Source organism: Rhinocladiella mackenziei (genome assembly GCF_000835555.1).
Source record: "Rhinocladiella mackenziei CBS 650.93 unplaced genomic scaffold supercont1.1, whole genome shotgun sequence".
Classification (NCBI taxonomy): domain Eukaryota; kingdom Fungi; phylum Ascomycota; class Eurotiomycetes; order Chaetothyriales; family Herpotrichiellaceae; genus Rhinocladiella; species Rhinocladiella mackenziei.
Genome location: NW_013550604.1, coordinates 648,958 through 665,759, shown reverse-complemented (window position 1 = coordinate 665,759; position 16,802 = coordinate 648,958). Strand labels below are relative to the sequence as shown.

The following is a 16,802-nucleotide window of genomic DNA, read 5'->3' as shown; positions in this document are numbered from 1 at the left end:
GCTAAATCTAGTCCTGGCATCTCGGACAACTGAATTGCTGCTGTTCGACGTCGCCTTTCCAATCGTAACATGCTTGTCTCGGTGCTTCCCATAAGGGAGGAGATAGTTGATGACGATCTCTTCTGTCAAAATCCCATAAACCCCATCTCAGTCACGATGCTGTCTGTATGTCCCCACAAAGGAACTCCTTCAATGCAATGCTGTACTCAAGTGTCTATCCCCTGTGCAGATCGTGATCACCGTGAGAATATCCCCAAATCCATTCCCAATCCCATTTCACCAACTCCATATGCACTTATCCGTCCCGCATCCGGTTCCTCTAACCATCTCAGAGTGTCGATCGCATGGCACTCGTTCGACCGGAGTCGTGTCGGGTAATGGTTCTGTTCAAGGTGTTCGGGGCCGCTTCAACTGGAGACTGGGTATTGGTCCATCTATTCACAAGTGAGCGGGAGCGGCGTAAAATTCAATCTGTTTTCCTTACATTCGCACTTTGCGGTCATCACCGCCAGATGCAAACATGCCAGCATCTTTGGGATTCCAGTCGACCGTTGTCACACACTCCTTGCCGCTCTGGCCTCGGCCGTGACCGGGCAACTTCTCGATGAGGGCTTCGTTCTCCTTATGCCACACGTAGATCATGCCATCTGCGGGTCATTTAGTAACCTTTCGAGAATTCGAGTACCATCACCGACCTTCAGAGCCGCTCACCACGAAATTCTCCGCTGCTCCTCCGAAGCAACTCCGAATCACAAACTCGCCTTGTTTCTGGCCCCGGAATTTTCGTATCGTGTCTCTCGTGACGAGGTCGATCATGTGGACTTCTCCCGCTGCTAGATTGACAAGAACAGTGCTGCCATCGTGACTCAAAGAAATACTCGTCATCTTGCCGATCGTTTTGATCGGAGGCTCTTCCCGATACGTGTGCATGTCGAAGACGCGGATAATATTCTGGGGGTCCAAGGCAACAAGCCAGCGTCCGTCCTCGGTGATGGCCACGTCCTGGACTCGAAATCCCCGAGGCCACGTGTGGACGGGATGCTCTGGGTCCGGGGCTCGAAGATTCCAGTGGCACAATTGCGAATTCCGATCGTGACTGGCCGTCACAAAACTCATCGAATCGGGCGACCACGCCGCAGCGGTGATGCCATAATTCTGATCGACGGTTTGATGTTCCAGCGTCACCCTTAGTCTTCCCGACTCAACGTCCCATACTCGAGCCTTGCAGTCTTGGGAACAGCTGATGAGTTGGGTGTCATCGGGACTCCACGCCACGTATGTCACCTCTCCGGAATGTTGCGTCAAGCTATGGATGCGTTTGAACGTCACCGTTTCGTAGATATTGACGGTCTTGTCTTGACTGGCGGTGGCCAGTTTCGTGCCGTCATGTGAGAATTGGACGTGCCAGACTTCGCCTGTATGGTCTTCGAGTTGTAAAATGTTCCGAGACGGAAAGTCGTCGCGATCACACAGATGGTCCGAGTACAGTGACGGAGGTATGGAGGTGTTATGATAGAGGCACTGATTGATCTGGGTTTGCTTGACTTGATCAAACAATTCCGCTAACCGGTGATCTCGAATCATCACCGAAGGGGCAATGGACCGAGAAAGATCTTGAAGGAGCATCTTTCTCGACTCTTCCACGGTGCCGGGCCAATGTGCTTTACTTCTGAGATCCTCGGGAGGGCACATAAGCAAAGTGGACAAAGCATGCAACTGGTGTATGTCGTGTCCCAAGGGTGTTAACTCTTGTCTCAACACCGTCAAGGCGGCCCCAAGATCTCGTCGATCAAGCAACTCAAGAAATTTCTGTTGTCGAATCCAAAAAAGCATCTGACCCCTGTCGGCACCTTCGGCTAGTACGAGACCTTCTGCATATCCGTCGCCATCATCATCCTCCTCCGCGCGAGGTCCCCCTCCGAGATCGATGCGATGGGGACCCAGGAGGATTTCTTCGGCTTCAGACCAGATGCCTTCTAGAATGGCGTTCCGAAATGCGGCAACCGAGGGGCTCTCCAGTTCATAACCACTCTCCGTGCTCAAAACATTAGCAGCTTCTGGGTATCCCATGTCCAGCAGACCCTGAATGAGGATTCTGGTTACTTCTTCTCTATTATGACCGCGATACGTCGGTGATCGGACCGGCGATAATTTCTTCGTGGCACCGTTGGTAAAGGAGGGGCTGGATCCGTTGACGTTACTGGGGTTGTGCCCATTGAGGGCTGTGTTTAAAGGCTTCCGGGGCGTCGAACCATTGGAGTTTGTTGCATGACCGTTGGAGTACACTTGTCCCGCGTCTTCATGGGCTCTCATGGTGTATTTCTCGGTTCGCCTGCGTTTCGGCCAAGGGTCTCCTTCTCTCACGCGAGTATCAACCGCAAGTCCTGCGCCACCAGATGTAGTGTTTACTGGACTTGGGTGGGAGGCTTCCGCTTCAATTCCCACGGACGAAGACCGTCTTCTCCTCCGTCTTCCTCGCTCTTCAAAAGCCCGAGCCTGTGCTACAGTTCGTTGATTTGCCGGGAGGTTGCTCGCGAATGATGAGGCCGGGTCCGCAGTTCGATCGGATGAGGGATTAATGGTGGATGTATTGGGGGGTGGGGAAGAGGAATCTGTGTAGGAAGAATGAGGAGGGTATGTCGAAGTGGATGGGTCGTCGGTAGTGATTAGGTCGATATGTGTGTGGTGATGGTCTGCCAGCTCGTGAGGGCGGCAAAGCCGCCGATATCAGTGTCAAGGCTCGGTCGATGAGTGCTCGTTAGTCCGCCACTACTATTCGAAGTGGATGAGGCGTCACGGTGTTTCGCGGCGCTGGGAGAACGTAGAAGAGAGGATGAACCGGAACATTCACTTCTACTTTCGCCAGCCACTTCACAGAAGTGGGAAGAAGAAGTTGTCCTCGATCGCTCTCGGCGGAGTTGGTCTCCCAGGGTGTCAAGTCGAAGGCCAAATGAGGATGGATTGATGGCCCAGCAATGATATTCGAGGTTTCTGGTGGTAGTACCTCTTCGACTAGACAAGATAGTCGTATTAGAAGGATACGTGGAAGCTGGAATGGTACTCCGAGTGCAGTAATGGTAATGCTCTTGTCGTAGAACGGAAGTGGATGACAAAATGGAGGGATTCGGAGGATGATGTCGGAGATGTGCAGTGCCCCGTGCCTGTGCAGGGGAGTTGATGGTCCCCCCTCAAGGGCGAAGCGTCAAGTTCGTTTTTAGCCGTCATAGTAAATGCTGATTCCTGAACCAACCAAGGAGCTAACTCGCCCAGCTAGAGCTCATCTGTGTTGACTGGTGAGCACTCCCACCGCGCAAACACCCGCTAGGCCCGTTTCAAAAGGTTGGAGCCTGATAACCTTTTTGCTTGGATAAAGCTGGTCTCAATCACCGCTCCCAAGTCCACCGACACGAATTCGAATGTCTCCCCTAGTTCCCTGGCAGACTCTCATGGTACAACTTGTCATCTGCCACATGGCAACCCATTCTTCTCTTCCGTCTGCCACGCCCACCTCTACAAGTGCAAGGTTAAAGCGACCTGGGTCTCGAGGCCGGAAGAGATCTCGTCTGAGGGGTTATTGACTGGAAGTGGACTGGATGCGGCCTCGGCCGCCTAATTCGGGTAGACGAGGTACAATTGGGGGCCCATTGGTTCAACTCATCAGCGAAGATGGATTTATAGACAGTAATGTAAAAGCCCATAAGTTCTATAGTCATGAACTCCGAAGCAACTTGCACTCCATACAACGAAATGTAACAGCTCCTGTCGGCCGGTACACACCGCAAGCGGAGGAACCTTGAAGCGCAGGAGCTCCCAGCCCACTGGGTCCCCCAACTTTGACCAAGGTTGGAAGCCCACCAACAACCTACAAAATCGGTTTCCTTTCCCTTAAAAGATGATTTCATATGCTTGGAATTGGTCGTCCACGTCTCAAACATAAAAGATCCCTTGTCGAGTTCATCACTGGCAAGAGTATTGACGATCTTGCCAGTCTCTCAGACCTCAAGTATCTCCACGTCCAGCTTGGCCTTCCTGAGCTTATCGAAGAGGATCTCGAGGAAGGCGAGCTTCCTGGTCCCAGCTTCAACGACAGCTCCGTTTTCGCCTTTCCTCAGCCACTTCAGACGCTACACACAAACGCTCGCACATACAGAAGGATGCCTGCTGCGAAGGAGCCTGCTTCAGGCGAAGACCTCCAAAATGGAACCATCTTCTCCGTTTCTGGGCCTGTCATCATCGCCGAAAACATGATCGGGGTCGCTATGTATGAGCTTTGCAAAGTCGGCTACGATGAACTTGTCGGCGAGGTTATTCGCATTGAGGCCGACAAGGCCACCATTCAGGTCTACGAAGAGACTGGTGGGTGCCCCTCCTTCTCCTTCCCTGCATGCATTGACTCGGTGTAGCTGGTGTCACCGTTGGAGACCCCGTCCTTCGAACCGGCAAGCCTCTCTCGGTTGAACTTGGTCCTGGTTTGATGGAAACCATCTATGACGGTATCCAGAGACCATTGAAGACCATCGCGGGCAACACCAAAAGCATTTACATCCCCCGCGGTATCGCCGTTCCTTCCTTGGACAGAAAGAAGAAATGGGACTTTACACCAACGATGAAAGAGGGGGATCACATCAGCGGTGGTGATGTCTGGGGAAAAGTCGTCGAGAACAGTCTCTTGAATGAGCATCGCATTCTCATGCCACCGAGAGCCCGAGGAATCATCAAGAAGATCGCTCCAAAGGGCGAGTACACCGTTGATGAGCCACTTCTCACGGTCGAGTTCAACGGAGAGACCAAGGAATACCCCATGATGCACACCTGGCCTGTTCGTGTTCCCCGACCGGTCACTGAGCGTCTCCAAGCAGATTCTCCCTTTATTGTCGGCCAGAGAGTGCTTGATGCTCTTTTTCCCTCCGTGCAAGGCGGTACCGTGTGCATTCCTGGCGCGTTCGGCTGCGGCAAGACCGTCATCTCTCAGTCTGTGTCGAAGTTTTCCAACAGCGATATCATCGTCTACGTGGGCTGTTTCGCTGCCGGTACTCCGGTCATGATGGCAAACGGCACTGACAAGAACATCGAAGAAATCGCCGTTGGTGACTGTGTCATGGGTAAGGATGGTGACGGTCGTGAGGTCGTTGCTTTACCCCGCGGCACTGACACCATGTACGAAATCGGTGTCACGACTCAGCATCACAATGAGACATATAGAGAGGTCTTGTACACTTGCAATGCTTCCCACCAGCTCGTTGTCTATACACCCCAGCATGTCCGGATCACGGACCGTCACATTCGTGGCCAAAGACAGACCAGCGTCACCTACTTCGACTTCCAGACCGTCACCGTTGCTACTGAAGCCGAGGGCCATTATCGTGTCGTTCGTCTGCTCAAACAATGCACCAAGTCCTGGCCGCACGACCATCATGGTGGCCGCGAGCGCGCTCGAGGCCTCGCCGAGACTTTCGCATCGAATATCCCTCGTACTGGCTTCGATTGGACCATTGAAGCCCGTGATGTGGCCCTGCTCGATGCCCAGGTTCGCGAAGCGACCCAGCAGATGTTCAATCCTGTTCTGCTCGAGAATGAGACTCTCAAGACCCGCCTCGTCCACCGGGGCTTTGATGGTAGTCTCGCTCCACAGATGGCATATCTTCTCGGATCTTGGGTCGGTGATGGTTCCTACACAAGATCGATCCTGTCGATGGATCCCAATGATGATGAATTGGTCGATCGAATTACCTCCTATGGCAAGTTGTTTGACCTGGAGACTGCCACGGTCGAATATCATCATCACCGGAACAAAGTCACCGGCGGGGAAAGGCATGCTTTGGGTGAAATTGACGGCAATCGCTCTGGCCCGACCCTTTCCTCTCCCGAAGAGTCCAACGTTCCCAAGCGTACGAGACTCGATTATGACCAGCGTGGTGACCTGTCTGTGGAGCTTCGTGGCGGCTCTGTTCGCGGCAAGGGCATTCACAAGAATCAGAACGCTCACAATCTTTTCTGGGATATGGTTCTTGAGACTGGAGTTCGTGGCCCAAGCAGCAAGGAAGCCAAAGCGGTCCCAATGTATCTTGCTTCTGAAGCCATCGAGGTCCGTGAGCACTTCCTGGCTGGCTTGATTGATTCGGACGGCCATGTCAAACTCGGCGAGGGCAGTGCGACTGTCAAGACCATCTACCCAGCTGTGTGTGAGGGCCTTGCTCGTCTCGCTCGCTCGCTTGGTATTCGCGTGAGCATCAGTGTCGAAGCCGCAAAGGTCGTCAATGGTGTCTCTCATCAGAAGTCCTACGCGGTGTGCATGAGTGGAACCGACCCGGTCGCTTCGGTCCTCAGCAAGTGCGCTCTTGAGAGGAAGAAACTGACCGCCGGTAATTGTGTTCGGCGTGAGCCCCAGCCGGTCTATTTTGATGCCATCAAGAAGCCGGCAGCCCCCTTCTATGGCATCACCTTGGCGGATGACACGGATCATCAATTTCTCCTGGGCAACATGATGCGTGTGCACAACTGTGGAGAACGAGGAAACGAAATGGCCGAAGTCCTGATGGACTTTCCGGAGCTGTCCATCACCATTGAGGGTAGGAAAGAGCCCATTATGAAGAGAACCTGCCTGATCGCCAATACCTCGAACATGCCTGTTGCCGCCCGAGAGGCCTCCATTTACACTGGTATCACGGTCGCAGAATACTTCCGGGATCAAGGCAAAGCCGTTGCGATGATGGCTGACTCTTCTTCCCGCTGGGCTGAAGCTTTGCGAGAAATCTCAGGTCGTCTGGGTGAAATGCCGGCCGATCAAGGTTTCCCTGCATATTTGTCTGCCAAGCTTGCTTCCTTCTACGAACGGGCAGGCGCAGCCATCTCTCTCGGTTCTCCAGAGCGACATGGCAGCATTTCGATTGTCGGAGCCGTCTCGCCACCTGGCGGTGATTTCTCCGATCCTGTAACCTCAGCCACTTTGGGTATTGTGCAGGTCTTCTGGGGATTGGACAAAAAGCTGGCACAACGAAAGCATTTCCCTAGCATCAACACTTCATTGTCTTACAGCAAATACACCAACATTCTGGACAAATTCTACTCCAAAGACCACGCGGATTTCCCCAAACTCCGTGATCGCATCAAAGAACTACTCACCAACTCCGAAGATCTCGACCAAGTCGTGCAACTCGTCGGTAAATCTGCTCTTGGTGACTCGGACAAGATCACTCTTGATGTCGCCGCCATGCTGAAGGATGACTTTTTGCAGCAAAACGGCTACAGTGACTACGATCAATTCTGCCCTCTCTGGAAGACGGAGTACATGATGAAGGCATTTATGCAATTCCACGATGAAGCTCAGAGGGCCGTCTCCAGCGGTCTCAGCTGGGCTAAAGTCCGAGAAGCGACCGGTGAGATCCAGCATGGTCTGCGTAGCATGAAGTTTGAGTTACCAGATAACCAGGAGGAAGTCGCCGCCAAATACGATAAGTTGCTGCAGAACATGTCGGAGAAGTTTGCCAGCGTGAGTGATGAATAAATACTATGAATCGGGGGTCTGGCCGGGCTTTGGTAACTACGATGGGGAGGGAAGGTCCGAGAAAGTAGATGAAACATGCTGGCGGTGCAACATGAGTCTCGAAGTATTCAGTTACAGCTTAAAGAAGAGAACAGGCGCAAAGTTCAATTGAAATGAGGATTATCATTAAGGTCCGTTTCTGTTCGCTTGATTATGGCCGTATCTCCATACCATATTTGTTTCCACACATTTTTCCATTACAGAGAAAAATCCTCGTTTATTGAACCCCAGAACCATGGTCATACAATGACCAAGGGAATGGTTGGAAGATATATGCGCTCTTTGAGAGTACGGCTCCACCGAGTTCAGAACTTCCGTCCCTCCCCGGCTATCCGGATCTAAGAACATTCTTCGTGCCAGCCTGACGGCAGTGGCATTTTTCCCTTGACATGGTGGGAATCAGGCATCAAGGGGTCGATAATGTTGCACAGTCGACGGTAGGAGTGTAGAGCGTGTCATGTCCATGACAGTCTAGTGTTGCTGTTTGATATAAGCACTTTTGCGAGTAGTTGGAAAGCCGAACCTATTCATTCCTGGACGTCCCCGAGACGGCCTCCCTGAGGGGTCCACTCTTGAATTTCGCCAGCCGTGGCTAAGAGAATGCTCTTGGGACCGTCACGGACCTGGACGATTCTCGCGCAAGTCACCGGCTGCCGGAATTTGTGCTTGCTCAAGGGACCTTCAAGTAGCTGGCCCGTCGCGACGGACCAGAGGCCGACACGGTTGTCCCTGTGGTTGTCTGTAGACGTACTGAGCACGATGTTGAGTTCGGGGTCGTAGGCAAAACCGAGTCCGTATTGCTTCTGTTGGCGTGTTGGCGGGATGTTGAATGTGACGTACGGATTCGAGGGAGCGTGCATGGTTCGACCGTGAGATTTGTATGTGGAGGAAGGGGCCGACGTGAAGCGTAGATCGTAGATTTTCGTGTCTGGCAGTCCGCTGACAATGACTCGATTGCCATCGGGGAGGGTTGCGAGAGCACTGGCCGCACTGGAGTGCTGCAGTCGGGTTTGACATGCGCCTGCGCGACGGTCGCCTATGGTTACCTTCCCAGTCCTTGCCCCCGCCAGGAAGACATTTTCATCCTTGAAAGTTATTGACCTTTGCTCACTAGAACGACGGGACTCGGTCACCGGTGAATTGGAGTTCAGGTTCGATACCAAATAAACGCCACGGCCAGTAGCCAATGCTATCCAGTCCTTGGAGGGTGAAGATGCCAGACCCCAGATCAGAGTGTCGAAGGTCAGAGTGACCCAAAAGTCGGATTGCCTTCCAGTGTCACGCCCATAGTAACGTGAAAATTCCAGTTGAGACCGGTTGAACCCTGCTGAGCTTCCAATCGTCCAGCAGACTAGGCCGGGAGCAACACAATGAACATAGTCCACTTTCGGCACTCTTCGCACAAGTTCGCAGTTTTTAGAATGATATAGGCAACTTTCAGAATCATTCCCTGAAGAGAGAAACCCGGCATTAGCAAACAGGATGTCTCTGTGTGCTGATGCAGCAGTGTGGCGATGAAGGCCCATCAACAGAGAGACTGGTCGACGCTGTTGACCCCGTAAGTTATCGGAAAAGGCTGTAAACAAGCTGCCTAAATGTTCCTCGACGTCGAAATGTGAAGCTGGTCTTTGTTCCTGCCAGGAATCGAAGGGGGACAAAGCACTAGCTCCTGCCAGGCCAGCGGCATAGTATTCCGCGACAAAGGTACCGGCCCTCTGCAAATTTCCCAGCCTCTTGTCCAAAGCGAGCAAGGGATGTTGTAAGAATTGAGATCTTTTGATGGTGGAGGCATTTTTGGACAGGCGTGCAGACTCTTCACGGCGCTCTGCGTGGTCAATGACTTCTCTCGCGTTGACCGCTTGCCGACTGTAGTCGGATCCAGCAGGGGCATTCTGGTTGGGCTGGATCTTAAAATATCGGTTTCTGTCTTTGTCAAAATAGTATCCGGGTATGTCAATAGTCATGCTGGATACGTCAGACTAAAGACATGAGATCGAGTCTCGGGCTCTGTCCCTCCAAGGGAAAAGGAAAAAAAGAGACAAGAATGATAAGAGAGTGCTGCGCCACAGCTGCAAAGCTGCTTCTTTTTATTTTTATCTTGTCCGTTTTAAAAATCGGGCCAGCCAAATTAAAGGCGAATATTGTACAGCCATGCAGTGTCGGCGCATATCCCAAGGTTGACGAGACATACGAAACGAGGGACAAGTGAATGGTCAACATCGAAGTCGAGTAGAGAAATAGGAGGAAATAGCCGTTCGACTTCTGCCAAGTGCAGCCTGGCAAGATCCCGACTTTTCATGAACATACAACTGTCATGATAACTTTGTGGTTACAATGGCCCTCGTAGAAACATGGATCATATGTCCTGCTCTATCTCATATTCGCTGACTCCCATTCCCCATACGTGGCCCATGCTCACAACCCAGTCTCTCCCAACATTTACTCGCCACTTCTCTTCCCCCGAATCATCACTCCCTCTACCTGTTGTAATGGTGCTGCCAGATAGATTAGATGTTGCACCAGAGCCTGATGCCCATGTGCGTACAACGAGTCTCAATTTCTCCAATTCGCCAAGCTCGCGGTATACACGATCGCTTACACCGCCACCAGGGCGATTGGGAATGCCGCGCGGGTGTATCGCGCGCAAAATTGCGAGGAGACGTTCGAGCGTAAATGGTCGTGGCGTACCAGGATCTCCGTGGACAGAAAATAGAGATCTTGTACGCGAATTGGTCATGGTCGAGGATTCATGGCTCGTCTTCGACGGTGCACCATTTGGTGTAAGAATTGTCTTTTTTTTCGTTGGGGTCTGCCTCAGTCTTCGAATCTTTTTACTTGTCGAACTTGATGTGGAGCTCAGACGAGAGAAGAGAAGAATGTCATGCTTGGGGAAAGTGTGACTCGCGAGATAAGACGATAGTAGGACGAGTGTTGAAAAATGTTTCAGTAAGGGTGGTCGAGTCGGTGCCAACGTCCATTTTGTGGTTAATGACGAGGCCTCTCTGGGCGTTGCAGAAAAGTCCCACTGCCGTGTAGCTCTTTTCGACGGCGTGCTTAACACGCTCAATGATTCTGCCGTAGACTCTAGCTGTGTCAATTCCTCCGTTACCGGTCGACGGGAACAGAGAGACAGCCTGTCGTGGAGCGCCTTTTCACCTTCAGATTGGAACAGCCCACGATTGTGGACAAGTAACTTCGCGAAGTCCCACGACTTGGTTTTTCCTGTGCCAGTGGGGTTTTGGCCTGATACTATTGGTGAGATAAATTGTGGCCAGAGCTTTTCACAAGTTGAGAGAAATGTCTTTATTGATGTCGACGAGGTAGACGAGATTAGCGAGTCGTACACCGTGACGGCAAATTGGGCATACAGTTTCGAGATGTGGTTTTCTTCAATCTGAACAGTCGGGTTGGCCGACTGAATTGAAAGGAGGTGTGTGCTACGGGATGTGACAATGAAGACTGCTTCGGAGCGTGTATAAGGCGGAAAGTGGGTATGAGGAACACCAGCTTTGTGCAGTGGAAGTGGTCTTGGAGAGTTCGAGGTCAATATGACCGACAGTCCTGGGATCTGGTCACCTCATTAGCATCCATTCCCTGCTCGCCATAAAATTCGGGTGATCAAATAGCATACCTGATCTCCCAATCTCGCAAGAGCAGGGATCAACGTCTGGCCAGCCTGTTTCAGTCTGTCTATCTCCTCCAAGACAATCACAAACTTCCCTCCAGAATTTTGCTCAAAAATCCTGCGAAGATTGCCCAGAAGCGCATTGATACTGTCCAATTTATCATACTGTTCGATTTGAGATTCTTGTGCCAAGGCACTGACGCATGCGGCAAATATCTTTGACAGCAAGTGTCTCTGATTGAGGCATTCTCTGCTCTTAATGACCGCATACTGTATCCCACTCTTTTCTAACACATTGACTATCACTTCTGTTTTGTCTGTATATTCGAGACCGTAGGCAACTAAGACGGGAGGACTAGGAAAAACACCCTGTTGATCTGCTGTTAGAGAGACCATACGCGAACAGGTCTCCTCGGTCTAACTCACATTGTAAATCGAAGCCAGCTGCCGAATCTGGGACTCTCGACAGGGGCACTGTTGTAAGATCAAATCTAGTATTCCCGGAGGGAAGAGAGCAGTCATGGCTATCGCTCAAGTTCTGTGGGGGAAGGTTGAAATTATGAAAATCACTTAACGCGAGACGCGTCCGCAGCTTTTCTTCGTCCGACTGAACGGCCTCCAAGCGCAGTTCATCTTTTGTCTCGTCTCGCACTACCCACGAGGCTGTACATGAAAAGGAGAAAAAATCTCTCCCGATCAAATGTAAGAGCTGGTGGGGCAGCTTGACTATGTCGCAGGCTGACTACGTGTCCAGTAGATTTCATGGGGTCACGCGGAAGAGTGTGATGGTTGTAGGTTTCGCGTGCGCAGTCAGAGGGAAGGAATACGGGAGCATCTAAGATACATTTGTGTCTAGCTATGCAATCTAGCCTTCGACTGATGGTACAGACTCTGCGCTCCATCATTGGGATGTAGCCAAGAGTCACCTTGCATGTAAGTACATGACCAATCCTCCACGGCAAAAGACAACCATTCTTTCTAAAGGAGCACAACCTTTTGGGTTAAGCTCGCCATTCCATGTCAATGCTCGTCAGTACATGATGGCTTTGCCGATATCATGATTGGATGTAATATTTTTTGAGTTTTTCTCAGGATAAAACAAACTCCCAGCTGTGGACAGTGTAAAGAAAAAGGAGGGGGAAAAAAAAGAAAAGTGTTGTCAAGCAAACCATCATTCATGCATGAGTCCTTGGTTTTCTGAAAACCCTCGAACTCAGAATGAGCCCCTTATCTCCTGCCAGACTGATGCTGGTCCGATAGCTAGCCTTGAGCATAATACAATGGGTGGGCCGTGAGTGTTTGTCGTCAAAATTTTGCGAGGCTTTTTTGTGGAATTGGTACAGTCGTGAGAGACGCAACGTGAAGATAGAGCGACAAAAACGCCGCAGATCTATGACAGCGTACCAAAAAAGAAAAAGAAAAGATGAAAATTCATCATGTCGTGACTCATAATTGCATCTGGAGCCAATTTGCTGGGAGTTGAATCATCAAAGGACATTGTTGGAGCTTGCGCCTGACCTGTTGATGTACCCAGTATAGCCATTCTGACCAAGCTCATTTGCATAGGGTGCGTTGTACATGTTGACCGTGGAATCATTAGAGTTGGTGGTCATGTGGTGCATCATACCATAGCCGTTGCCATTGGAAGGAATAGTCTCAGTGGACATGTCCCCCGTGTCATAACCATTTGGAGTCCGAACGTTGAAGCCGCCACCGACAATCTGGACAGCGCGACGATTGCTTCTCGTGAGGAGAGCATCGTTCGAAGTCAATGGACCATTGGACCGAACTTGAGCATCGTTACTCAAAATCTTGCTTGCAATGCGTCGACCATGAGGAGTCTGCTTGATCAGTGGGAGAATAGGACGGATCGCATCGACAAGACGAATCTTGGTTGGTGGATCGGCAAATTCCATTGCAGTCTGGACAACATAGTTGGCAAATGAGTCTCGAAGCATCTTTTCCAACTCGTTGCCCCGAAGCATCTCGTCAATCATGGCTTCCTTGGTTTCGGAATCGGCGGTACGCAGGCACTTTTCAATGACATTGGAGCTGAATTTCTGTTTGGACAATGCTGGGACGCGGCCGAAGAAGCTCTCACAGAGTGGTTTGGTGAATGCCGCTTCGTCGAGATCGAGAATGTATTGGACGACATAATTGCCAAAAGGATCTTGGACGAGATCGAAAGCGCAATGAGTAATTCGAGCGATGAGTTGAGCCCGCTGAAAGCCTTGGGCATGGTCGATACAGCGCTGAAGAACGCAGCATCCATGACGATGAGTACCGACCACCACGCAGTATTTGCCAACGGCATCGTAGATGAACTGAGAGCGCTCGGCGCCAAGACGAGTGAGACACTTCTGAACGACGTGATTACCGTTGAGATCCTGAACAAGCTCAACAACGCGTCCAGACAATGCTTGGATAATCGTATCGACCTGCTCCGGGGTGTGAACGAACTCAATCATCTTCTGGAGAGCACGGGTCCCGTGTTGATTGAGTGCAATGGTGGTCAGAGCCGGTGAGGCCGTGTTGATCAAGGTGGTACGTTGTTCCTCGTTGCAATGCTCAAAAAGCTTCTGGCAGAGGTAGTTGCCGAATGGATCGGTCATCAGTTCGATGATGTGAGGACAAGTTTCGACAAAGATAGCCTGGGCGTGGTCCTCATCACCATCTTCAAGCTTGCGCTGGAGATATCGGCAACCATGTTGATCCTTGCAAAGCTCATAGAGACTGCCACGATAAGTCTCAAGCGGAACATTGTTGAATCGGGCTTCGTCACCGTGATTGCGACGGCCAGTGCCAGCACGAGGAGGTGGAGCATTGTAACCACTGTTCATCCCAAAGACACCTTGGTTCTGACCATATGCACCAGCAGATCCACCAACCGGAGCCTGAGGATTCATCTGGTTGACGTTGTAGCTTTGCATATTGTAGACATATGGCTGCGCAGGAGGGTAGGCCGCAGGAAGGCTCGTCATGTTCGTCAAGTTCGGATCGGACGCCGCTGAGTAGGTGGAGCTGAATGGTGCTGCACTGGCGTGGAGATTCGACATTGGTGGGGCAGAGGAAATGGCCTTGTCCTCAACCTTGGCGGCTCCGTTGATGATCTCTCGGCTCTGACGATTATTCATGGCGTTTGCAGGAATGCGTCCCAGGCTGACGTTGTGGTTATGGAATTGCTGTTCGGCCTGCGTCTTGGGAGGGGTCGGGATGGAATCCAGAGTCAAGGACTTCTTCACAGTAGGAACGTCGTTGCTTGAATAGGATGTTTGGAGGGAAGTGGGACGTGAGACGGTCAAGTTGGACGGTAGAGGTGAGTTGTCTTCAAAAGTAACTCCCAGAGAATGACGTTGTGATTTGCGACGCGTCAGATCCGCCGGTCGATCCGCTGGTGGGCTACTGATGTTGAGATTGCTGAGGACAGGTCGGTACATGGAGGAATCGGTGTGGGGCATGCTCTGATGAGCCGGTCTGTACCGTGATCCCAGGGTCCAGTCAAGATCCGGGGTTCTTGAATTTGCCAGATCCAGAGCAGCAGAGTTGGCGGAAAGCTATGAACGAATGAGTGAGCTCAAGTTTGGGGGGAAAAGAGAAGTTCCAGGTCATACCTTGAGACCGTCACTGGTCAAAGTGGGAAACGTATCATCGCCTTCAAGCTGGGCAAAGGCCTTTGCGACAGGAGACTTCAGGTCGATTGCGTTGAGAGAAAGGTGCTTGTCGTCGTCCTCATCAAAGAGGAAGCTGGTAGTATTGGTTGGACTGAATGAGCTGGGAGCAGCACCACTGAGACTTAGGCGCTGGGGATGGCGACTACTGTTGACGGGCATAGAAAAACGATTCAGTCTTGACGTCAAGAAGGTTAGCGAACTGTTGTGGGGAGATGAATAAAGAGTGAGGGCAGGGAAAAAAAAAAAAAAAATATCCCCGTGTTGAGAAAAGATGTGGGTGAAGATCCCGTGACTGTGTGACTGATCACGTGCCGAGTCATCACGGCGACAAGATCTGAAAAAATAGTGAAGACAAAGGTTCGGCTATTTGGAGGGGAAGGGGGGACTTACGTGGCAGCAGCGCGTGTAGTAGGCAGGTCTTCCGGATAGTACTCGTCTTCGTCCGATCCTCGACGAGAACCAGGGACGGATTTGGCACTTGGCTTCTGAGATTGGCTGTAGATGCCGTTGCCCGAAAGACGATTGCCGGGAGGTGAGGTGATCTGAGAGCTGGACTGTGACATGCGCTTGCTGAGACCGGGAGGGGAAATGACGCTGTTGACTGAGAGTCGACTGGAGCGCGAGAAACGATGGCTGAATCCGCTTTCGGCATACTCTGGCGGAGTGGTCGGCTCGCTGACAGGTCCGTTGAGGCTGATGCGATTCAGTCGGGTAGAGATCCGCTCGAGATCTTGAGAATTTGCTCCCATCTGCAAGCTTCGTTCCTGCAGCTCCAAGAGTCGCAATTGCTCCTCTGCCTTGCGCTTTGCGCTTTGAATGTCGTCGTACATCTGCTTATTCTTCACCTGCTTTGGATTGTAATCAGTCTCCATGATGAGCTCAAATCTGCGCAAAGGGTAGAAATGTGACAGGAGATCGGCTGATCTAAGTCGGGGGTAGAGATAAGGGTTCGACTGCGGTATTCACTTCACAACTGATTTTGACACCCCATAATAGGGCCATTGTCTTTCCCCCACGAATCAATGGGGTTACACAGGAGTATGTGACGTACCGCAGTCGGGTTTATTGAATTGTACTGTTGTCCGAATGGTCGGGCTACAGGCATCTTGCTCGAATCAGTCGTGAAGCGACGTTGGAGGCTCGCGCGGGCGTCGTTGGACGAGGTATGTATATTGGAGAAAAATGGATTTTGGTCTCTCGTCGAGGACGCATTCGAATTGAATGGGCTTTCGGTGTCAGGGGATCGCAAACTTGGGAATCGCAGTTCTTCCATGCGGCCACTGAGCGTGTTTGAAAATGCCATGGTGGAGGTCTACATATTGTCCACATTGTCAGCGAACGAGCATGACGATGGATCGCCACAGCACCGATGTCGAGGCCAGAAAATTCGTGGATGGGAGGAAGTAATGTGACCTTGGAATCGGGCAGTCTGCTTTGAGCCCGGGCACTAGGCAAAGGGCAGATGCATCTCTGGTAACCGTGCGTCGTCTGTGGCTCGACGTGACGAGAAAAGCATACATACCTAAAGGTGGAAAATTATCCTCAGCAAAACCGCAACCCCTTTGTCGATCCAAGGACGTGTCCTGAGTCTTGTATTTGAAATGGATGCCGTAGCAAACGTTCGTTGCGCGTGGTCCAAGAGCGTCCAAAGGGAGTGAGAAAATAAAATGCAGCAACGCTGCATGTGCGCCCGGGGCAGCACGGCAGCTGAGATATGCTATAATGACAGTGATAGAAAGGAAACCAGATCCGGAAGAAAAGAAAGAATGTGTTAATGTTACAAGTTGTGCAGGTTGGTGGGAGGAGAGACTTCAGAAACGGAATCGAATCTGGAGAGTAGCAATGGAGGTTGGACTCGACTCTGTGCTTGGGGGGCTTTTTGGTGGTCGCTTTAGGCAAGCGCCAGAACCGGCGTGGGTAGCGGGCCTAGACGAGTTCATTAGTTGGGTTGAACCAGTTGTGG

General features: G+C 51.5%; 5 protein-coding genes across 5 annotated transcripts; 1 reads left to right on the top strand and 4 right to left on the bottom strand.

The window, feature by feature from the left end:
* Positions 1 to 480: 480 nt before the first annotated feature.
* Z518_00232 (uncharacterized protein) lies at positions 481 to 2,313 on the bottom strand (the record flags this gene model as incomplete). The annotated part of the gene is made up of 2 exons (XM_013420836.1): positions 481 to 647; positions 696 to 2,313. 2 exons carry the CDS (start codon positions 2,311 to 2,313, stop codon positions 481 to 483), a joined length of 1,785 nt encoding a protein of 594 aa, XP_013276290.1.
* Positions 2,314 to 3,902: 1,589 nt separating this feature from the next.
* Z518_00231 (V-type proton ATPase catalytic subunit A) lies at positions 3,903 to 7,504 on the top strand (the record flags this gene model as incomplete). Its single annotated transcript, XM_013420835.1, has 2 exons — positions 3,903 to 4,356; positions 4,404 to 7,504. The coding sequence occupies 2 exons, from the start codon at positions 3,903 to 3,905 to the stop codon at positions 7,502 to 7,504; spliced, it is 3,555 nt and encodes a 1,184-aa protein (XP_013276289.1).
* Positions 7,505 to 8,070: 566 nt separating this feature from the next.
* On the bottom strand, positions 8,071 to 9,507 carry Z518_00230 (uncharacterized protein; the record flags this gene model as incomplete). Its single annotated transcript, XM_013420834.1, has 1 exon — positions 8,071 to 9,507. The coding sequence occupies one exon, from the start codon at positions 9,505 to 9,507 to the stop codon at positions 8,071 to 8,073; it is 1,437 nt and encodes a 478-aa protein (XP_013276288.1).
* Positions 9,508 to 9,899: 392 nt separating this feature from the next.
* On the bottom strand, positions 9,900 to 11,690 carry Z518_00229 (uncharacterized protein; the record flags this gene model as incomplete). The annotated part of the gene is made up of 3 exons (XM_013420833.1): positions 9,900 to 11,111; positions 11,175 to 11,537; positions 11,595 to 11,690. 3 exons carry the CDS (start codon positions 11,688 to 11,690, stop codon positions 9,900 to 9,902), a joined length of 1,671 nt encoding a protein of 556 aa, XP_013276287.1.
* Positions 11,691 to 12,655: 965 nt separating this feature from the next.
* Positions 12,656 to 16,142, bottom strand: Z518_00228 (uncharacterized protein; the record flags this gene model as incomplete). The annotated part of the gene is made up of 4 exons (XM_013420832.1): positions 12,656 to 14,722; positions 14,780 to 15,014; positions 15,230 to 15,792; positions 15,891 to 16,142. The coding sequence occupies 4 exons, from the start codon at positions 16,140 to 16,142 to the stop codon at positions 12,656 to 12,658; spliced, it is 3,117 nt and encodes a 1,038-aa protein (XP_013276286.1).
* Between the last annotated feature and the right edge of the window lie 660 nt (positions 16,143 to 16,802).